General features: G+C 48.4%; 2 protein-coding genes across 11 annotated transcripts in view; one reads left to right on the top strand and one right to left on the bottom strand.

The window, feature by feature from the left end:
- The window catches only part of ANKRD27 (ankyrin repeat domain 27), a 52,800-nt gene extending 36,491 nt beyond the window's left edge, over positions 1 to 16,309 (bottom strand). For 3 of the 10 annotated variants that reach the window (XM_082708588.1, XM_082708583.1, XM_082708589.1), the window contains exons 1-2: positions 16,015 to 16,167; positions 6,392 to 6,523 (exon numbers count right to left, since the gene is read on the bottom strand). In XM_082708588.1, the coding sequence (XP_082564714.1) occupies positions 6,392 to 6,493 (102 nt within the window). In that variant the 5' untranslated portion in view covers positions 6,494 to 6,523; positions 16,015 to 16,167. Of the gene's footprint in view, positions 1 to 6,023; positions 6,524 to 6,660; positions 6,834 to 16,014 lie in introns of all 10 variants that reach the window. The other 7 variants (XM_082708585.1, XM_082708587.1, XM_082708592.1 and 4 more) reach the window with 4 other exon arrangements.
- A 430-nt stretch (positions 16,310 to 16,739) lies between these two features.
- RGS9BP (regulator of G protein signaling 9 binding protein) lies at positions 16,740 to 22,749 on the top strand. The gene is made up of 2 exons (XM_082708612.1): positions 16,740 to 18,065; positions 18,112 to 22,749. The coding sequence occupies exon 1, from the start codon at positions 17,201 to 17,203 to the stop codon at positions 17,912 to 17,914; it is 714 nt and encodes a 237-aa protein (XP_082564738.1). The 5' UTR covers positions 16,740 to 17,200; the 3' UTR covers positions 17,915 to 18,065; positions 18,112 to 22,749.
- Positions 22,750 to 23,340: the final 591 nt, after the last annotated feature.

The raw sequence follows: 23,340 nt of genomic DNA on the forward strand, positions 1-23,340 counted from the left end.
CCTGCTTCCTCCTCTCTCTCTCTCTGCCTGCCTCTCTGCCTACTTGTGATCTCTCTCTGTCAAATAAATAAATAAAATCTTTAAAAAAAAAAAAAGTCACACATAATCCTGCCACCTGAATGAGGAGAAACACTGCGCCTTGAAGACAATTTCCTTCCCAGTCTTTTTTCTCAGCTATTTTTTCTAAGCCCAGATGCAATTATAGTTTGTAATAGGAGCCACAGAAACAGGGTTTCCTAGGACAGATCCCCACCTCTGCCAAGATATCTGGGGGTACTAGACTCCATCCTTGGGGGCGGGCTCCATCTGAGAGGCAGCCAGCTTCTGCAATAGCCCCATTCTACAGATAAGGAAACTGAGGCTCAAGGGAGCTAAGGAACCTGTCGGGGTCTCACCGCCCTGACACAAACTCCTGCCACCTCCTGGAGCCAGTGCTGGAGGCTCAGCCCCGAGCCCACTGGAGCTCCCTCTGCAAGGACCCGGTGAATCCCAGCAGCCTTTAGAGCCGCTGTCACCCGGGGCTTCCTCAGGCTGTGCAGGAAGGGCGGCGTGGCCTCTCCCCACACAGACGAACAGGCCAGTGTCTCAGAGCGGAAGGAGGGACTTGAGGCTGGGAGAATGTTGACAAAATGGCCTGGCCCCTCCTCAAAGAATCAACATTTCGATCTAACTATCAGTTTCAGGAAGCATCGTGAACAGGGGACCACCATCAGCACCAGCCCCAGGACTGCAATCGGCAAGAGCCAGAACCCAGGGAAACTCTCCAGGAAGACGGACCCGGAAGAACGAACTGCAAAGACACAAAGAAAGAAAACGAGGAAAGCGGAAGATGAAACGAAAAAGCAGTGGAAGACTGTGGAGACGGTTTCCCAAGGCCACCAGTATGTCAACGCTGACCACGCCTCACACCCGGGGCCTAACACCCGGGGCCACGCGCCCTGTGCACTTCACTTTAGCTCAGCGGTGAGGGGGAAACACGGACGAAACACCGTCCAGTGTGACGTGTGGATCTCCTCTGGGTCCTGCTCTGAACAAACCCCTCATGAAACGGACAACTGTGAGATGATTTGGGGAATCTTAACAGGGACTAGATGGCAGACAATACTGAAGAATGATTGGGGAAAGTTTTAGCTCTCATTTTGTCAACATTTTTCGTGGTACTGTGGTTACCTTTTTTTTTCTTTGTAAGATTTTATTTATTTATTTGACAGAGATCACAAGCAAGCAGAGAGGCAGGCAGAGAGAGAGGGGGGAAGCAGGCTCCCCGCTGAACAGAAAGGCCGATGTGGGGCTCGATCCCAGAACCTGAGATCATGACCTGAGCTGAAGGCAGAGGCTTTAACCCACTGAGCCACCAGGCGCCCCCTTGGTTACCTTTTTTAAGAGTCCCTATCATTTAAAGACACATTCCTAAGTATCTACAGACGAAACTGTATCACAAGGCGACATAATTTTCTGGGATTTGCTTCAAAATAATCCAATGTCCGAGCGTGGAGGGCAGGAGAGGGTAGAAATGACCTGGGATGTGCCCACGAATGGATCACAGCTGAAGCTGGGTGACAGGTGCATGGGGCTCACTATCTTACCCTTTCTACTTGGATCGTATGTTTGCAATTGAGCTCAGTCACTAGAGCACACAACTCTCTATCTCGGGGTCATAGTTTGGCCCCCAAGTCTGGCATAGAGATTATTTCTTTAAAAAAATAAAAATCGTTCTGGGGTGCCTGGGTAGCTCAGTTGGTTGAGTGGCTGCCTTCGGCTCGGGTTGTGGTCCCAGGGTCCTGGGATCGAGCCCCACATTGGGCTTCCTGCTCAGTGGAGAGCCTGCTTCCTCACTCCCTCTGCCTGCCGCTTTACCTACTTGTGCTCTCTCTGTCAAATAAAAGAATTAAAATTTTTAAAAAATTAAAAATCTTATTAAAATAATTTAAATTTTACTAAAAGTGAAACTTAAAAAGGGGGAAAAGATAAAAATAAAAGAAAGAAAGAAAAGGTGGGCCTTAATATAAGCCTGAACTGGGAAGCAACCTCCTCATGGCCCAGGGAGTAAAGGAAGAAGAGCCTAGGGGACCAGGGGGCTGGCCAAGGGCACAGGAAGTCCATGAGCCAGAACTCGGGGGTGTTTAACACCCAAACTCTGGAAGGCCCAGAGAAGGCCCCACGCCTGCTCTGTGGATGAAGGAGTCGTAACAGACTCCAGTGAGAGACCAGGGACTTCTGAGGTGCTTTGGAGAACCTCCCCCCAGCTGTTTAGCTGTCTGCCTCCCTCTCTGCCTCCCTAACTCTCTGCTTCCCTACTTTTAAGTAAGACTGGTTCCTGCTACACTGTATCCCTGCTACCAATCTCACTGTTAGACATTCAGTAGGTGCCCAATCAATGTTTGTTGAGTGAATAGGGATCCTCCAATATCAAGGTCCTCCCCCCCAACCCAGTGCCAGTTTTCCGGCAGACAATACCGCCCAAAGCAGTTCTTTGCAAGCAGAGGCCAGCGGCTGGGCTCTCTGGCTGAGAGGGAGGGTGAGGATGCCAGCCCCTGGGGACGGGACTGGAGCTGGGGACTGGAACAGCTAGGAAGCTGCCCATAGGAGATGGGGTCAAGTGCAAGTGCCTTCGGGGCTCTCCCAAGACGGTGCTTCAGCCTTCTGGAGATGTCAGGGGCACTACGGCCTATGTGGAGGACACAAAGTTTGGAGCCTCCGAGTAGACGGTAAGTGGGGGACCTGCTTATTTTAAAGCTTAACAATAAAACTTTTCATCCTAGTCCCTTATAAAGAATTCTTCAATAACCGTAAAGGAAAGAGAGTAGAACAGAAGCAATAATCAGCATTTGTGACACTACTCCAGGGTCCCCTCCTCATTCCACAGCATTCGGTTGATTTCTGTCCTGACACCCGCCATTCTTCTGAGCGACCAACAGCCAGCTTCTGGAATTCCCTGAAGTCACGCAGCGTTCTCCACTCATCTGTGCAATCCTGGAAACCCGGCACAGTGCCTGGCTCCTTGCAGATGCTCAACAAATTGTTTGTTGGCTGGATCTATGCCAAACGAATCCTAAGAACTAGAACATGGACCTCAGTGCCCTTAGCTGGCCCATCTAGGTATTGTACTTGGAAGTTCTTTGGAACTTAGAAGACATGCTGACAGGCTCCCAGGCTAGCCCTCAAAAGCCTACATACCCCATAATTAAAAGATCACAACATGGACGTCTGGGTGAGGCAGTCGGTTGAGCCTCAGACTCTTGATTTCAGCTGGGGTCATGATCTCAGGTCATGGGATCAAGCCCCGTGCTGGGCTCTGTGCTCAGTGGGGAGTCTGCCTGAGAGTCTCTCTCCCTCTGCCCGTCTCCACCATGCGTGCGCTCTCTCTCTCAAATAAAATAAATAAATCTTTCCAAAAAATCCAAATTCAGAGGAAAAAACTTAAACTCCCTTTGTAGTTTTTGTTTCTCCTATAAGCAAATGGACCCACCCCTAATCTACCTGGGAATCCTGGAGGACCTTCCCCCTGCCACCTCATGGACAAGAGCCCCAGGGAGGCAGCAGGCTTGTCCAGCCCACACTGAAGAAACCACAGTATATAATTAGCTGGGTGCTAATTAAATAGAACAAGGGTGACTAGTAGAAGCGGTGTGGGGGTGTTACAGGCCTCTGTGGCTGGAATCTGGGGAACACGGGGAGAAGGAGCTTACCCCGTCCAGTCAGAGAGCAGGGGATGGCGGGAAGCACCGGCCTGAATGCACAGGTATGCCAACCAAAGGAAAGTTCTGGAAGGAAGTCAACCTGGAGGAGTGATGGGGCAGGCGGGGGGAGCAATCAAGCTGCACCCTCGGCTGCCACTCAGACTGTCTGTGAGGATAGGGGGCCAGCGAGCTGGGCTTTAGAAAGACGTGTGAGGGGCAGCTGACCCTGGAGGGGAGGGACACATGTTTAAAACTGATGATTTCTCAGTATTTTAGAGCCCACTAAATGACTCTGGTTCCCAGGGCTGATTCAAAGGCAGCCAAACTTGGCCCGATAGCAAGGCCCCAAGTTAAGAAATTCAGTATTCACCTGCTGAGGAAATACGGATCCCTTGGCGGTGGCAGAAATGATGTGTACTCTTCCAGAGGTGACTGGAATATTCTTTTTCATTCCACCAACAAACGTGGATGGGGCACTATTATGGATTAGACCAGGAGGAATGGGAGCCCCCATCACAGCCAGGAGGGGCAGGAGCTAGCCATCAACGTTGGACTGGGCTGAGTTGGGCAGCAGTAGCCGGCTCCTGCCCACGGACACTTCCGCTGAGAGTCGGCCTCATGGATTCTCCCACCTACTGACGGCCACGATGTCAGTGTTGCCAAGTGTGGCCCCCGGCAGCTCCCCGTGGACCCTGCAGATCCCAGGAGGGGCCAGAGAAAAGACCTAGGACACCACTGGGAACTCAGATGGCACAGTTTAAGAAGACTCTCCTGTTCCTCAGTGTGGCCAAAAGGAAGGTAACCAAGAGGCCAAAGTTCTTATTCAAAATTGCCCTTTCGTTGAGGTGAACTTGAGCGGGATTCCACTACTTGCAGCTGGGAAAGCATCTTCCTGAAAACACAGTGGTGAGCAAGACAGACAGGTCCCTCACCGTATTCACCATGTGGCATTTTCTTTTTTATTTTTTTTAGACAGAGAAAGAAAGAGCGAGTGAGTGCACATGAGCTGGGGGGAAGGTGCAGCGGGCAAGAAAGAATCCTGGGCAGGCTCCACCCCCAGGATGGAGCCTCACTTGGGACTCGATCTCATGACCCTTAGATCATGACCTAAGCTAAAAATCAAGAGTTGGACACTTCAAAAAAAAAAAAAAAAAGAGTTGGACACTTCACTGACTGAGTCACCTAAGCGCCCCCACAGCGCAGCATCCTTAAAGAGCAAGAGAAAGTTACACATAGTCTGCTCTTCTCCAGACAGCATTTTTTAAAATGTTATAGAACAAAGATGGGGAGGGAGTATTTCCCAAATTTGTTTAGCACCCCCCGACCCCTGCCATTAACATGACTGCTTTGTAGCCTGTATTTCTTCTCTGGGACACGTACCACAACTGTAATTAGTAGGTATTTGCTCGGAGCGTGACCATCTCTCCCAATAGCATTTCAGCTCTATAAAGGTAAAGACGGTGATGTTTATTCCCATTTTTTGCTAAACCCTCCCCATCAAACATGGTACCTTCCCCAGAGGAGCACTTCATAACTACTGTGAAATGAACAGATGATAATGTCTCTGGTGAACTTTGTATGATTTTTATTTTCTTGTTGGAAACAGCTATACTCTCCAACTGTTTTTTTATACACATACCCACACACACACACACATATATATGTGTGTGTATATATATGTATACATGTATACACACACACACACACACACACACACACACACACACACTGAACTTTATGACCTCTAAAAGCCAAAGTAAAGTAATTCTGGGAAAAACTGAATCATAATCACAATCACAAATCACAATCACAAACTGATTCTGAATCACAAAACCAATCCTAAAAACTAGAAGGAACCTGGAAAAAGCAGGCTTGTGGTGGGAGTGGGACAGAGTGGGCAAAGTGAAAGTCAGCTCCCGGTGTCCAGACAAGGCACCTGATAACCCAAAGTGAACCTGAGCTACAACTGACTTCTCCTCTCGTTCAAATCCTTGGCCACGAAGCAGAAACACAGTATGAGAAGAGGACAACACATAAAAAAGAAACACAAAGGCAAGAAACCCCCACCCCAAACAGAAAAGCAGCCGCACAAAGGCAGCAAGTGCTCTGTGTGGCGCGGGGCTGTGTGCACCAGACGGCCACCAACGCCACGAGGGAAGAGCCCGCCACCCTGCAGGCAGCAGATGGCCCCACAGACATACTGTGGTTCCTCATGTGCGCCCCTCAGCCTGCCATCTGGATGCCTCGATTAGATCACCGGTTCTTCCCCTTTAGGAAATGCCTTTCAAAGCTACACACGAATGTGTTCACATGTTCCTGGATTCTATGCGAGTGAGCACACACCTCACAGACAAGGACCCGTGATGCCGATACACTTTCTGCCCTCAAGCAGCTCTCGAGGTCAACGTAGAAAGAGAGAAACAGACGAATACCCCAAGATCAATGTCCACGGGAGTGGTCAGTGGTGTCAACAGAGAGAGGATTATACCCGAGGCTGGTGCAGAGCCAACAGGCTTCCTGGAGGAGGCAGCTCATGGTGGTCCCTCTTTGCTCGTTCTCGTACTGAGCACGGTCTGGCGCTTGTTACACTCAGCAGGTTTGTAACTGACTCCCTCTAAGCTTAAACAAAGTCTACGGCATTTCTGGCCTTATCCACACTGCCTGGTCCACACCTGTTGGAGAAGGACGACCCTCGGGATCGATGCACTTACAATGCCATGGGTTTGGGCCACCTTGTTGCATAAGTCAGGACGCCACTTTTGAAGAGCCAAATAGAAAGGATTTTTCAGGAGATCTTCATCATACAGAGCCATATGGACTTCAGATGGGGCAAAGAGAGTCTCCTGGACAAGGGGAGAAAAAGCAGTAAATGACCACTTTCAGATTTATATAACACAAAAAAGTCCTAATCTGACAGTTTCTAAAATGCATCTCTGACATGTACTATTCTGCTCTACGGGAAATATCAAAGATAACCCACCAATTCCAAGATGACTTTTTTACTGGTCAACTGCAAAAATCATGTTCAGAAAGCCTGTTCAGGAGCATCATGATCCCCCTTTGGGGCTCCTTGCTCAGTGGGGAGCCTGCTTCTCCCTCTCCATCTGCCCTTCCCCGCACTGAGGCACATACTCTCTCTCCAATAAGTAAAATCTAAAAAAAAAAAAAAAAAAAACTCGTCAAACTCAAAATCATTGCAAAAAATAAAAATGGCAATTTTTAGAACATCCTACATGACCAAAATTATATTTTAAAGATATGCATATATATATTTTTTAAAGATTTTATTTATTTATTTGACAGAGCGAGAGATCACAAGTAGGCAGAGAGGCAGGCAGAGAGAGAGGAGGAAGCAGGCTCCCTGCCAAGCAGAGAGCCCGATGTGGGACTCGATTGCAGGACCCTGAGATCATGACCTGAGCTGAAGGCAGCGGCTTAACCCACGGAGCCACCCAGGCGTCCCAGATATGCATATATTTTAACGAAATATGTCAAGCATACACAGAAATACAGAGGAATAATGCAAACCCACCACCCAGAACTACCCAATCTCAGCATTTTGCCATGTTTGCCTCAGATTTTCTTTTCAGAAATAAAGAATATTGGAACAGACTGGTGGGGCGTGGGTGGCTCAGTTGGGTAAGTGTCTGACAGATGGTTTCATCTCAGGTCATGATCTCAGGGTCATGAGATCGAGCTTCACACAGAGCTCTGTGGTCGGTGCGGAGTCCGTTGGAGATGGCCTCCCATTCCCCCAGCTCCTCCCCCGCTCAGCCTCTCTCTAAAATAAATAAATAAAATCTTAAAAAAAAAAAAAAAAAAGACTAGAATCCCCCTGTGGCCTCTCTGATCTGGTAAACACGATCACATTAAGGATTAGGAATTCAACATATGAATGGGGAGGCACAAAAATTCAGTCCATGGCATACGCTAATTTTCCCACTGTCCCATTTTCTGAATAGCCTATCCTTTTTGCACTGGCCAATAATGCTATCTTTGCTATACTCCCAAGTTTCCATATATGTGTGGCCTGTTTCTGAACTCTCCTCTATTTCAATAGTCTAGTCTTGTGCCATCCAACGAATATATGAGAACTGTAATTTTATATACACCATGCATAATCACATATTTAAAATTTTCTAGTAACCATACGAAAAAGCAAAGACGAAATTAATTTTAACTGTATATTTATCCTAATATATCCAAAATATTATACTTTTAACATGTGATCCATATTTTTAAATTATTAATGGCATATTATACATCCTTTGTTTTTTAAGATTTTATTTATTTGACAGAGAGAGAGATCACAAGTAGGCAGAGAGGCGGGGGGGGGGCAGGAAGCAGGCTCCCCTGAGCAGAGACTCTGATGTGGGGCTCGATCCCAGGACCCTGAGATCATGACCTCAGCTGAAGGCAGAGGTTCAACACACTAAGCCACCCAGGTGCCCCCATATTTTACATTCTTTTTTATTCCTACTAAATCTTCAAGATTTGGTGTGTACTTTACGTTCACTTTCCAATTCATACTAGCCACACTCAAGGGCTTACAGGCCACATGGCTATTATACTGGACAGAGCAGAGCTAGACCCCATTAGTTTACACGACTACAGCTTCATAATAAGCTTTGGTATCTCATAGAGAAAGGCATTCCTCCTTGTTCTCCAAAATTATCTGGCTATTTCTAATTTATTGCAATATCATAAATTAAAATCAGTTCCTCAATTCCATGAAAAATCCTTTCGGGATTTTTATTAGAAATGCGCTAAACTGGGGCACCTAGGAGGTTCAGTCATTAAGTGTCTACCTTCAGCTCAGGTCATGATCCCAGGATCCCAGCTCAAGTCCCACCTCAGGCTCCCAGCTCAGTGGGGAGTCTGCTTCTCCTTCTCCCTCTGCCCCTGCTTGTGTTCCCTCTCTCACTGTTTCTCTCTGTCAAATAAATAAATAAAGTCTTTTTAAAAAATGTACTAAATTTATGGACTAGAGAGCCAACATCTTTATAATAATGAATCTCATCATCCATGGACATGGTATGACTTTCCACATATGTCTTCTTCAATGTCCTCTGGTTAAATCAAACACATTATGAATAACTTTTATTAAACATTATTTGTGGGACACGTGGGTGGCTCAGTGGGTTAAGCCGCTGCCTTTGGCTCGGGTCATGATCTCAGGGTCCTGGGATCGAGTCCCGCATCGGGCTCTCTGCTCAGCAGGGAGCCTGCTTCCCTCTCTCTCTCTCTGCCTGCCTCTCCGACTACTTGTGATTTCTCTCTGTCAAATAAATAAATAAAATCTTTAAAAAAAAAAAAACATTATTTGTGTATTCTGTATAGATTCTCTCCTGTTGTGAACGGGGCTTTCACTGCCCCGGTCTGTTCCATTTACCAACCATGAGTGTAGTTTCCCCAAGCTATCAGAGCTATCAGAGATGAATATGAAAAATGGGCACAGAAAAAGCATCTGAGCCTCCATCTCAAGGGGTGAAATGGAGAATACAAACACCTGTCTTGAGGACTCCCATTTACATGCTGCCTCAGTATTTTTGCCATACTGCATACCAACAGACCACCACGTACTGCTGGCCCACATGGGGGTCTTGATGAGAATTAGAAAAAGGCACCCGTCTTCCCAGTGGGTACAACGGCCCTGTGCCAGGGCACACAGTTTGGTAAGTAGTTCACAGACTGTCTATCAGCCCCAGTTTGCCAATATCTCTCTCTGCCGGGCACAGCACCTAATCTATAACCTTCAGTAACTGCACACAATGGCCCTACTGTTAAGTGTTTGACATAGTCCTTTAAACACCTACTCTCTTTTAAAAATTTATATTTAGAAGAACCCTTATTACAACTTTATATATGAAAACAGGGGGTGCCTGGGTGGCTCAGTGGGTTAAAGCCTCTGCCTTCGGCTCAGGTCATGATCTCAGGGTCCTGGGATCGAGCCCTGCATCGGGCTCTTTGCTCTGCAGGGAGCCTGCTTCCTCCTCTCTCTCTCTCTCTCTCTGCCTGCCTCTCTGCTTACTTGTGATCTCTCTCTGTCAAATAAATAAATAAAATCTTTAAATAAATAAATAAATAAATATGAAAACAGTATACTCCAGGGTACGTGGATGGCTCAGATGGTTGAGCATCAGACTCTTGATTTGGGCTCAGGTCATGATCTTGGGGCTGTGTGAGCAAGCCCTGTGTCAGGCTCCCTGCTCAGAGGGGAGTCTGTTTCTCCCGCCTCATCCCCCACTTGTGCTCTCTCTTTCTCTCACTCTCTCAAATTAAAAAAAAAAAAAAATCTTTTTAAAAAAATTACAGAAATAGGGGTGCCTAGGTGGCTCAGTGGGTTAAAACCTCTGCCTTCGGCTTAAGTCATGATCCCAGAGTCCTGGGATCGAGCCCCAAATTGGACTCTCTGCTCAACCGGGAGCCTGCTTCCTCCTCTCTCTGCCTGCCTCTCTGCCTACTTGTGATCTCTGTCTGTCAAGATTTTATTTATTTACTTGACAGACAGAGATCACAAGTAGGCAGAGAGGCAGGCAGAGAGATAAAGATTTTATTTATTTACTTGACAGACAGAGATCACAAGTAGGCAGAGAGGCAGGCAGAGAGAGGAGGAAGCAGGCTCCCCACCGAGCAGAGAGCCCAATGCAGGGCTCGATCCCAGGACCCCTGAATCATGACCCGAGCTGAAAGCAGAGGACTCAACCCACTGAGCCACCCAGGTGCCCCAATAAATAAAATCTTAAAAAAAAAAAAAATTACAGAAGCAACTGACATTATGTAAAACTCTGCTAGATACTATTGACTGCCAAACATTCTGAGCTTGAGCCTGAGACCTCTTCTTATAAAAGAAAATTCGATGGGGCACCTCAGTGCTACAGTCAGTTAAGCATCTGCCTCTTGGCTTCAGATCAGGTCCTGATCTCAGCATCGTGAGATCTACAGTCTGTTTGAGTTTCTTTCTTCCTCTTCCCCTGCTCCTTCCCCCCACTCCTGTGTGCACACGCTCACGCGCTCTTTCTCTCTCTCTCTCAAATAAATAAATAAAATTTTTTCAAAGAGAAAATTAGCAACTACTAAAAAGCATCAAGTACACTTATCCTTGACACAATCAGATAAATGAAATACGAATAAAAAACTGAATTACTTTCTTATTATGTAACAATAGTCCAACATGCCTTCTTGGGAAAATGCCAGGACAACACATATAAGTAAGTACATTATGAATTCTGTTACGGCTAATGATAAAAACAGCCACTATTCGAGAGCATCTTTGGTTCAGGTACCGTGATAACTTCTATTCACCCTCATTCCACCTTCATGTTCATGATAACTGCAGGCAACCAACTACAACCAGTGCTCACAATAACTATAGGTATCATGAGCCTCGTGTTTTGCAGATGAAGAAACTGAGGCTCAGCTGGCCCACTTGAGGTTGTTACACAGATGTCAGAATTTATTCTAACATCTGCCTCTCTAACCACTACACCCGCTGTGTAAAATAACTATGCCTGGATTAAGGGTTATTTCATAAGCCACAGATGCCCAGATTCCATATTTCATTTCCCCCAAAGGAAAAGTCACCATGACAGATAGCCCCATGGGTCCTACATTGAATTCCCTGGGTCTCGTCCAGGCAGAACTGTCTGTGCCGCAGGCCCTCCTGGGGACTGCCTGAAGGAGGCCCCTGAGCTCCTTGTAAATCCTCTTAGGGGAAGAGCCTAGCATGAAAAAGGCTACATATAGTCTCTCCCTGGACCCCAGAGACAGCTCTGCAACAATTCAGGTATTTGACTTGTTGAATTCAATTATTACTAGAGCCCAAATAATCCTTTTATGAGGCCCTAACCAGAACAAGTGGATAATGTGATTTTGCTGGGGACATAGTCCCAAGAAAACAAAATTGTTTCTGGTTTCTGACACAATCGGTTCTATATGACAGACTGCAAAACTAAAGACACCTTGGACAGAGATCACAGGAGAGACAGGAGGCCATATAGTCAGAATGAAGCTGGGAAGAGGCTCTCCTTCTGCTCCTCAGAGCTCCAACAACTCTATACCCAAGATGGAGGTGACATGGACAGGCTCTGTTGCAGGAAAATAACCACCTAGCTGGGAGGCAAGGAATGTGCATTCACAGAGTAAACAAATTCAAAGCACAGGTCAGGACTGGGGACGGGAGCAGCAGGGAAGGAAGCTAAGAGGGAGAGCAGCAGAGAAGGCAGGAACAGAAAACCCAAGAATAAAAGATTTTTTTAATTGATGAGAAGATGAATCCAGGGGAGGAACAGGAATGCAAATAGTCTGGTCAGAGAGGGACAGCAACGTGAGGGGAGGCCCCTGAATGCCACATCAAAACATTAAGTCCAAATGCATGAAACACACAAGACTTGAAGCAAGCATTGCTTGTGAATGGGATAGAGCCTGATGAGTTTCAGCCCCGACTCATCTGTTTTCTCTAGGACTTCATTCCTCCTGGTTGCCAATGACTGAACCCTCTGTCCAGGAGTAAGGATTCAAAGAGCACTGTCCAATGCTCTTCTCAACCTTTCTGTTCCAGTGGTTAAAACATATAAGAATCCAATACAATCAGGTGTTCAAGGTCAGAATGAAATTCTTACATGGGGGTAAATGCTTAACACAGGTTAACGCCCTCACAAGTTTTACTTGCAATGGGCGCCTGGGTGGCTCAGTGGGTTGAGCTGCTGCCTTCGGCTCAGGTCATGATCTCAGAGTTCTGGGATCGAGTCCCGCATCGGGCTCTCTGCTCAGCAGGGAGCCTGCTTCCTCCTCTCTCTCTCTGCCTGCCTCTCTGCCTACTTGTGATCTCTCTCTGTCAAACAAATAAATAAAATCTTTAAAAAAAAAAAAAAAGAATTCGTTTTATATTTTAAAATAACATGCAGGGGCGCCTGGGTGGCTCAGTGGGTTAAGCCTCTGCCTTCGGCTCAGGTCATTATCTCGGGATCCTGGGATCAAGCCCCACATCGGGCTCTCAGAGAGTCTGCTTCCACCTCTCTCTCTGCCTCCCTCTATACCTACTTGTGATCTCTCTCTGTCAAATAAATAATTAAAAAATAAATAAATAAAATAACATGCAAAGTAAACTGACTATTCCTTATTAAATGGGAAAGGGGAGTGAATCCTCTTATAAAACTCCTTTAAAAAAAAATTCCACCCCTGCCTAAGCACAAATGATAGGATGATTTACAGCAAAATCCAGCAAAATTAATCTGAGATACCAAATACCCCGAACATGAGTTATCAGAGCTTAACTCCTACAAACAGGAGAGCGAGGCAAGGTCTCAAACTAGCACCGGACATTTCAAGAGGGTGGTGTGCACACTTGTGGTTTTGTGGTCTACAACCGTCCCACCAGCCCAGATGAGGCTGGGTGGTCAGGTGTCCCCATCTCGTGCAGCCTGGCTCAGCAGAATCCAGCACAGGAATGTCTTGTGCCTTCTAGAGATAAACTCCCAGCTGAAATCTCACTGCTGTGGCTGCTTCCACCCTTTGGTGAGGGCGCTCACCAAAGACCCACACGAGACTTACTGCTGCATCCAAAAAGATGCACACTGCATCCGAAAAGATGAGCATTATTCTCCAAAGAGTTTAATTTGTGATGCATTATCTTTGTTTCATAGCAAATGGAAGCAACTGGATGCTGTAATATATGATGTTATAGTCACTTATGTCCTTCTGGCCTTATGTCCATATTTTTCTCAAAAGCTTTTCTTCAAAGCATCCAGTCTGTGCCTGGCCACGTGGCTCACTGTAGGCATGTTGTTTAACTGTTCGTCCACTGAATAACATGATAGTGGGGTGTCAGGAAGCTCAAGCTCCCAGGGAGACATCATCTCTCAAAGAAGCTGGAAATCCAGGGGAGGATGAAGGGCCGGCCCTAGGTAGCCAGGCTGGCACAGGCAAAAAAGCCAGAAACAAACGATACTCAGAGCGGGCTAAACACAGGGACAGCTGGAATGTGGAGAATCACACAGGGAGGGAAGGCCTCAGAGCTGGAAGAGGGGTGTGACCACTAAAGGAGCAGGAAGAGTCTGGAGGAGTACAACCACCCCTGGATTTGGGTCTGAATCCTTTCTAGGTCTATCTTCACCTGGTCACACTCCTCTGCTCCTCTAGAAAAGAATCAAGTTACCGACCGGACACCAACCTAATCCTGGCAATTCATAAACAAAGGGAGGGCCCCACAGAAACACTAATAGTGCACAGATGTGTGAATAACAAAGACCCAGTAGTTGCCCTCCTGAGGCCAACACAGTCCAAGAGCCACAAGAAGACACACCAAGACCTTGACCCCAGGCCCTAGGCAGACAGACTGTTGGCTCTCCCACTGAAGCTGCCTAGCAGGGCGATTCCCGGTGGCAAGCCAAAGTGAAGAGAGCTCACCCACGGGATCTGCTCAACATCAGAGCCTCAGCTGCTCTCCTGCCACGGAGCCTAGACACAAGCATCTGTCCCTTCTCCCATCCTGCGCTTCTCCTTCAGAGGCCTCTGCCCTCCTGATCTTACTAGGACTGGTCCACAGGAAAGCAAAGCAATCTTTCCAACACTAAAGTCTACTATGGGGCAGCAGTCCCCCTTAGGCTCAGTTTTGCTTTACAGTTTCATTTCTCTATGATCAACTGGGGTCTGGAAGAGATGGTCCTCCTTCTGACACAGAGTCAGGAAGTCAATAGCAGCTAACATTATATGACAATACCTATATTGGTCACCTCACTTCGTCTCATCACCGAGGCACTGAATCATCTCACATCATCACAAGAAAGGTGAGTACAGCACAATAAGATATTCTGAGAGAGAGAGAGACCACATTTATTTAACTTTTATCACACTATATTGTTAATATTTTTTAATTTTGTTTATCTCCTACTCTGCCTCCTTCAAATATTAAACATCACAGGTACGCAGGTATAGGGGGTAAAAAAACGGAGTATAGGGTTTGGTACTACCTGAGGATTCCAGCATCCACTGGGGGTCTTGGAGCACATTCCCCATGGACTAAAGGGTGGGCTACTATATTCTTCCAGGACTTCCCCTCCACTCCCTACTAGATGAACTCTCAGTTTCTCTTCCTGGCATTAAGGGACTCTCACTCTGGCCTTACACCCATCTCTGTAGCTTCATATCCCTCCGCTGTCCTTAAAGCTCCCCAAAGCAATGGGTTCTCCCTCCTTTTATCCATTTTCTCTTGAAAACTACTCTTTCCCTGTTAAGGCCCCCATCTGGTCAGTGGGTGGCAAAGACCCTGCACCATGGAGAATGGCCAAGGCCTGGAACATCCAAACCCCGGACACAAATGGCCCCAAATCTATAGATTCAAGGACAGAGCACAAAGTGAGATGCAGCCCTGGGGCCCAGCGCTCTGGATCTTCTGTAACGCCTCGGTACCATGCCCGGGAAGGTGAACTCCAACGCTAATATCCCACTAAGACCCCCTGCTCTTCTCTGGGGCTGGTGGGAGAGTGAGCTAATCAAAATAAGAGCCTCTGCCCATGAATCCCATAAACCTGGAAACCCCCAGCTCGAATGCAAACTAGTAGACCCTCCAATCTCCCCAGCCCCTCCTCCCCTGAATGTCCTAAATCCTCAATGAAGACGTGTCATTTGCTCCGTGGTCCAGAACCGGCTGCTAGTGCCAAGTCCCTAACATCTCCAGGGTCCATGCCTAGCTCGCCCACCTTGGGCAGTCTATGTTCAACGAAAAGAACTGAATAGACCCAGAGTCCGGAATATCTGTTGGTGCTTAAGTTTTCCTGGAGTAATTTTTACCCAGCAGGAGACCGGCGCTTCAAGAGGCTGGCAGGCAGGGATTCCCTCTCCCTCCCCTGCGCCTTCACCACCCCCAGGGACCACATGGACTGAGGCTCCGGACCCCCACCCACATCCTCCCCCTCCAGCGGCCCTGCCAGGCGGTCCGCAAACCCACCGAGGCCACTCAGCTCTTGAACGACTGCCCCGCCCACTGCTTGCAAGTCCGAGCTCCCAGGACCCCGCATCCTCTGGCCCGTCCGGTAGTCGCGGGGGTCAGAGGGCACATTCTTTGCTACCCCGCACTCCAGGGGCAAAGAGAGCCCGGCGGACGACGGGACCCTCAATGCGCGTGCGGGGTGATCCAGCCAGCGAGGAACTAGGGTCTAAGGGTGCCGCCCAGGGGCAGCCAGCCCAGCCTGGGGGCGCCGCCGGGCGCTGGCCGCCGAGAGGAAAGAGCCCCTCCCCCTTCCAGCTCCCGGGCCCCGCCCGGCCTCTAGGCCCCGAGGCGCAGCCGTCCCAAGAGAAGGGAGGCGCGGGATGAGACAGGAGGAAGGACACTTACTTAAAAGGCTACATAATTTCACTCCCTGCCCTCCTCGGAGCCGCGGCGACGCCTCCCGTAGCCCGGACTCGGACCTCGGTGCCCACCACCCCAGCACAGCGGTTCTGCTCCACCGCCCACCTCTTTACTCCGCCGTTGGGCGGAGCCGCACCTGGTCAGCCCAATGAGCGGCCGTCCATATCCAGAGTGACGTGTGCGCAGAGCAATCATTGAGTCCGCCCAGCCGGGGTGGGGTTCAGGCGGCGCACAGGGCTTCCTACTCAGCCCTGAGTCGCCGACTGCGCGTGCCCGGAACGGGAGGGGGCGGGGCCGAAGGTGATCTGACTCTAGAGGTGGGGTCCTAGCTTGGTCGGGGGAAAGTGGGTTGGATCCTGATGGCGAGATCCGGGAGCCGTCCCGCCCTGCGAACTGCCCTTTACTGCTAGCTTTGGAGGACGGAGGTGCCCAGTTCTACGAGGCACACCACTCCGTCGCTGGCAGGGTCTGGGAGTTAGGGTCCCTGAGTTCGAATTCCCTCACTTACATGGACATCGCGTGACCTAGCCCCCCCCCCTTTTTATAACCTGGGCCTCAGTTTCCCAGTCTTTACGATACCGGAGTGTTGGAACTGCCGAGCCCTAGTATTCCCGAACTGTAACGGGGAGAGGAGAAGGGGGAGATGGGGGAACCCACACGTGACCTCCCCTCGCGGGGCCCCGCCCATCCACTGTCTAAGGGATGGAAGCGCCCTCGGAGGACGGGAGGGGGTGGGCGGATCCTAAGAAACCCTACCCCGCAGCCCTTGGCAGTGGCTAAGGCGGAGCGCGCGGCTCGGCGGCCGGCTAGCCTTGGCGACCGCACTGGAGAAGGATGGGGACCGCAACCCGGGCTTCGCAGAGAGCTCCTTGGAGGCGAGGGAGGTGCAGAAACTAGGCGTGTGACTCCGAGCAAATCGGGGGAGGATGGATGAGGGGATGGGAGATAGCTAACTGGGCTGTCTCTCTGCGTCCAGTCCGCAGAGGCGCACGTCGCTGGTCTCCAGAGGCTTCGTCGACAACATCGGCAGCGCCGAGCCAGTCTCGGGGCCATGAGGAGCGCACAGGCCGCTCGGCCGGGAGCCGCCGTCGGGACTGGCAGCGTCCCGCTGCGCTGAGGGCGTGGAACCGAGAGGGGCGCGGGGGGCCGGGCTGCGCCGGAGCGCACAGCCATGGCGAGGGAGGAGTGCAAGGCACTGCTGGACGCTCTCAACAAGGCGACCGCATGCTACCACCACCTGGTGCTGACCGTGGGCGGCTCGGCGGACTCGCAGAACCTGCGTGAGGAACTGCAGAAGACGCGCCAGAAGGCGCAGGAGCTGGCGGTGGCCACCCGCACCCAGTTGACGGCCGCGCTGCGCGACCGGGGCCTGGGCGCCGAGGAGCGCGCCGAGTTCGAGCGCCTCTGGGTGGCCTTCTCCGGCTGCCTGGACCTACTGGAAGCCGACATGCGGCGCGCACTGGCCCTGGGCACTGCGTTCCCGCTGCACGCGCCGCGGCGGCCGCTGGTGCGCACAGGCGTGGCGGGCGACTCGGCTGGCGTAGCAGCGCGCGCCCTGAGCGTCCGCAGCTTGCGGCACGAGGCAGAGGGCAACTTCGACGTGGACGACCTGCGCCAGCTGGAGCGCGAGATCCTTCAGGTGAGCGAGATGATCCAAGAAATGGAGATGAAGGTCAACGTGCCCCGCTGGACGGTGCAGGCCCGGCAAACGGCGGGCGCCGAGCTCCTGTCCAGCGCCAGCGTACGTGTCTCCTCCGTGGGCGCCGTGTCCGTCCAGGAGCGCACCGGGCCCTGCGACCCGAACAAGGCCCTGGCCGCCACCGTTTTCAGCGCCGTGCTGCTGGCGGCTGTGGCCCTGGCAGTCTGCGTGGCGAAGCTGAGCTGACCGACACACGACTTTTTCCTGCCACTACCGCTCCCTCCCGGGAGAAATCCCTTGGGAACGACGGCAATCGCCTGGACTGGAGATGGGAGTGGGATTTGGCACGTTTAAAGGAAGGGGTTCTAAAACCCCGTGTGTGTGTGTGTGTGTGTGTGTGTGCGCGCGCGCACACACACACACACACACACGCATGTTTCAAGCACACATCTGCTTAGGCAGAACATGGTTTCCTCTTGCTGACCCGGGAGGAGTTAATTTTGCGCGGGCATCCAGGGCATTACCGCTAATGTATGCAGCAGCTTTATCCCCTATTAATAGAAAACCATCCCACGGTGACCCCAGATTCCTCGGAGTTAATGGGTGACCACGTGTGCTGCTGGGGCGTGTTTACACGGAGTCTGGTGTTTGGTGCCCCCACCCCTACCAGCGATTCCCACTCTGCGTGGGTTAGTTTGAAAGGGGGGTGAGGTGAAATGAAGTTGGGCCGGGGGAGTTGTTTTGCTGTGTGGGTGGTGATTTGGTTTCCTGGACAAAACTAAGAAGATGTAAGCAGGTTATATTACCTTAATCCTTTGGGGCCTAAGCTTAGGATATTGTGCAAAGCGAAGTCCGTTGGAAGTGCTTTCTCTATGGCACACCATTGAGCTTCTTGGCAGAGTTCATCAATTAGTTACCAAAAGCAGCTAGAAGACATTTCGGTTTGGGGTTCGGTGACCTTCCCCACAAGTGCTGACCCTACTTAGGAAACCAGACATTGAAACTGCCCCCACTTGCCTATTGCAAGGGACTCTTCCCGGTCAGCCTGGAAGGAGCACAAGCTTTGGGAAAGACATAATGCTATTCAAACAGGCACTTTCTCCTTTGCAGGGGCTCATGTTTGTTCCAGAACTAGACCAGAGTTTTAGATCCTCCTTGGGGGGGAGGGCTGCAGAATCCTCTTTGGAGCCGTTAATCCTTTCTATCCCTTGGAATTTGCCTGCTGGCCAGTAGGAGAGCTGGCTTTGGAGGAAGCCACACAGCTCCCTGACCCTCACACTGACCCCTGAGAGGGTAAACACTGCTGCATGCCGTGGGACCGGATTAGCCCCAGAACCGGGTTAGAAGGCAACAGCTTCCACTTGGAAATTTCAGCGGCGTTTTAGAAACAAGAATCATTGAGGAAGAAAAACCATATAACCATATGTTGCCCTATCAAAGCCGGTTTCTTATAGAGGACATTTGGCCACGAAGTCATACGTGCCAATGAGTCAAACACAGTGGTCTTTACTTACACCCTTAAGTTAGTAAATATACATCTATTATGAAAATAGATCTTGCAGGCAGGAGGTCATAGCATAAACTAGTGGAACCACGCTGTACATAACAGAGGTTGCTTCTGTTGCTCAGTGAGTAAAGAAGGTGGAAACCCCTGGGTCCCAGGCTGAGCAGTGTCACCACCGGCCGCCTGTTTTGCAAAGAGAACATAGCTAGGGAAATAATGCTGAGAAAACACATTTACTTGTCAAAAGGTAATTTCGGGGCACCTAGGTGGCTCAGATAGTTGGGTGCCTGCCTTCAGCTCATGTCATGATCCCAGGTTCCTGGGATAGAGTACCCCACTGGGTGGGCTCCCTGCTCAGTGGGGAGCCTCCTTCTCCCTCTCTCTCTCTGTCTGTCATGAATAAATAAAATGTCAAAAAAAAGGGGGGGGGGTAATTTGGAATAAAACCCAGAGACTTTGGCTGAAAATGACAAGGTATTTTTTTTTTTTCATTTTTACCCTCAAAGTGGGAAAGAAGACCAGGAAGAAGGAAATGACAGTTTCACAAAGGGAGCTCGGAGGGCAAATAGGAGGGGTGCAGCCATGGTGCCCAGTCCTGAGGTCCACCCTTCTAGCCCAGCTCGCTTCCCTCCTCCTCAGCACACAGGTTACAGTACCTCAGGGTGAAAATATGGGATCTCCGTGTGTGTCTGCGATAATGGTCTTAAAACACCCACAAGGGTTTAAGCCGATTAAAAGTTTTATGACCTTAACTAATAAAAGAAACACCTTCTGCCTCATCTGAATAGGAACCACTTTAAATTCTTTTGCACCAGCCTGCTCAGGGTAACTTCAAAAATGACATAAAATTTATCGAAATCCCCTCATGCCTTTGTTCCCCTCCCATAAACATCGCAATACAGAATCTCCATTCCCTTCCCCAAATCTCAGTTTTCCCAGTAGAGAGGAGGCTGGGCATTTTGTGACCCAATGTTGGAAACTATCCTTTAACACCTTTATTATACTCTCTTGTTTCTAATACAGTGACTCTTCTGTTCTTACCAAGTTGTTTTGGTTCATAACGACAACAAAAAATCGTTCAGCAGAATCTATTGAAAAAAGCCCATGAGGTGTTGTATAATCCACAGAGAGCAGTTGGGACAAATGTCTTTGTTGTCACCCTTTCCACCCACTTGGCAGACCCTTGGGTATTTAATTGTATGTGGAATCAGATGTGTACCTAATTCGAGTCCTCTGGTCACTGAAATTAGGGGTAAAAGGTTGCACGTGCACATAGGGGCGCCTGGGTGGCTCAGTTGGTTAAATGTCTGCCTTCAGCTCAGGTTGTGATCCTGGGGTCCTGGGCTTGAGCCCCACATCGAGCTCTGCTCAAGGGGGAACCTGCCTTCCTCTCTCTCTCTCTCTCTCTCTCTGTCTGCCTGCTGCTCTGCCTACTTGTGATCTCTCTCTCTCTCTCAGTCAAATAAATAAAGAAAATTAAAAAAAAAATGTTGCACCCACACACACACAAAAGCTGAATTACAATGAACTATTTATCCTGTGGACCTGTTAACCTAAAGAACTCTGTGTTTGAAAGTTTTAAGCATTAGGACTATTTGGTATTATTCGGAGTTCTAACATTTCCTACTAGAACTTTCGCTATGTGATGCAAGAAGAATCAGCTTCTGCTTGAGCAATAGGCTGTTGTCACTATATCTCTCTGCTCTCATTCCTATGTATATAATTCAAGACATTGCTTTCTGATAGAAGCCTGATTCCATTTAGGTGTTTGATATCAAAGTCATTAATTTATAAAAACATTCGGTATGATTTTATACCATGATATAAGTACAGGGAAATTTTTCAAGATATTTAACATAGGATATATATGATGAGATCAAAGTTAGAGTCTATGGCCAAGAAAAAAAAATCTAGTTTCCCATATTAAAGATACAAGTTAAAAGATAGATCTTTATATTTGAAATTAAATGCTATGATAAATACCTGTAAAGAGAAAATAACCCTGACTTCCCTTTTGGGAAAACAGTACTATTTTATCTGATTTGGAGAAGACAAGCAATTGGAACGTCAAGGCACTTACAGAAACTTTTAACTATTGCTAGTTATGGAAAAAAAAATGAAACATTAATGCTTGTAGGAGAGAAAAAAATGCCTGGCAAATTCATTTTTTGTGTGCTTGAAGAACTTAATGCTTTTAAAAGCTTCAAAGGAAAGATTTTTGATAAAGAAAATTAGAGCATAACCTGCATGGTTTACTTAAGGTTTACAATAAGCTACATAAGAGACGTGTGATGTCAAATGACAAGTCATTTTGGTTTAAGAGTGTTTTGGTTTGCATGAGGCTCCTGGTGATGCTGCATGGTCTGTTTCTACCTGCACATTGGTACATTTTTAGCTACTCAGTTGCATTTCAGAGATAGCTCTCCCTTCTGTAATGAACGCTTGCTTGTTAAGGGTGTGAGCCCTGCGTTGAGAGCCTGTGTGTTAGCCTGAGAAGTAAAGAATGTAAGACTCGCCTCTGTCTTCCTGTGGGGAGTGCCTCCTCCCTCAAGGCCAGATCAGCTGTTGATGGACAGGGACTCTGCCTCTTTATCCAAGTACCTCAGAGAAGTCATTGACCTTCCTGTGCCTGGGTTCCCTCCACGGTGAAACAGGGAGGGAGCCCTGACCAATGGACCCAAAGGTCCATTCCAGAGTTTAAAACATTTAGTAGAAATCAGTTACATATCAAAATGAAATGTTACAGTTTGATGGTTATTATCTAAGATTCCATATAAATTTAAAAAATCAGAATGAACTGAGCTTACTGTGATATTAGTCCATATCAGAATTAGTGGATGGACTTAAAAGCAAATTTGTATAAATGCTATTTATTTACAGTACTTAGATTAGGAATTTAAATTCAGACTATAGGGCGCCTGGGTGGCTCAGTGGGTTAAGCCGCTGCCTTCGGCTAAGGTCATGATCTCAGGGTCCTGGGATCGAGTCCCGCATCGGGCTCTCTGCTCAGCAGGGAGCCTGCTTCCCTCTCTCTCTCTTTCTCTGCCTGCCTTTCCATCTACTTGTGATTTCTGTCAAATAAATAAATAAAATATTTAAAAAAAATAAATTCAGACTATAAGTCTGAGTCCAAGAAAGCCTACTATTGATTAAACAGTTGGTTTTACCCGGCAATCAGGCTACCTAAACTAATTCTGGGAAATTATAGATGTGAAACTCTCACTTATCATGGAGGCTGGGAAAATCCTATTCTGTGAGTAACCTGGAGCCCTCAGAACCATGACCGCATTAGCTGCCTGCTATCAGGAAAACATGAGCACGGCATGGGTGGTTTTGTATGTGGCATCAGATCCAAAGTGGAATTAAAGGCTTCATGTCAACTGTTCATCTACCTGAAATTGTTTATTAAATAAAAAAAAATGGGGTGCCTGGGTGGCTCAGTGGGTTAAAGCCTCTGCCTTCTGCTCAGGTCATGATCCCAGAGTCCTGGGATCGAGCCCCGAATCGGGCTCTCTGCTTGGCAGGGAGCCTGCTTCCTCCTCTCTCTTTCTCTGCCTGCGTCTCTGCCTACTTGTGATCTCTGTCAAATAAATAAATAAAATCTTTTAAAAAATAAATCAATCAAAAGTAACATGCAGCATTTATAACTTAGTTGGAAAAGACGCCCTCAAAAAATTCAGCTATTGACTCTTGTGATTTAAAAATACATATATTCGGGGCGCCTGGGTGGCTCAGTGGGTTAAGCCGCTGCCTTCGGCTCAGGTCATGATCTCGGAGTCCTGGGATCGAGTCCCGCATCGGGCTCTCTGCTCAGCGGGGAGCCTGCTTCCTCCTCTCTCTCTGCCTGCCTTTCTGCCTACTTGTGATCTCTCTCTCTCTCTGTCAAATAAATAAATAAATAAATCTTTAAAAAAAAAAATAAAATAAAAATAAAAATACATATATTCTTAATCTACTTTATGCCCATTTGAAGTGAAGTGAAGGTCCTGATCAACATTGTTATCCTTCATAGATTTCATTACATAAAGAGATATTCAGAAATTCTCTGAATTTCTGGATTCAGGATTCAGGATTATGAATCCCCAAGTGCTTCTGTACAGTATGATTATACTTGTCTTGTAATGCAGGAGGGAACCAGGAAGGGCAGTAGGTCTCCACATGAGCGATC

This window comes from Mustela nivalis (genome assembly GCF_964662115.1).
Source record: "Mustela nivalis genome assembly, chromosome: 18".
NCBI classification, from domain to species: Eukaryota; Metazoa; Chordata; class Mammalia; order Carnivora; family Mustelidae; genus Mustela; species Mustela nivalis.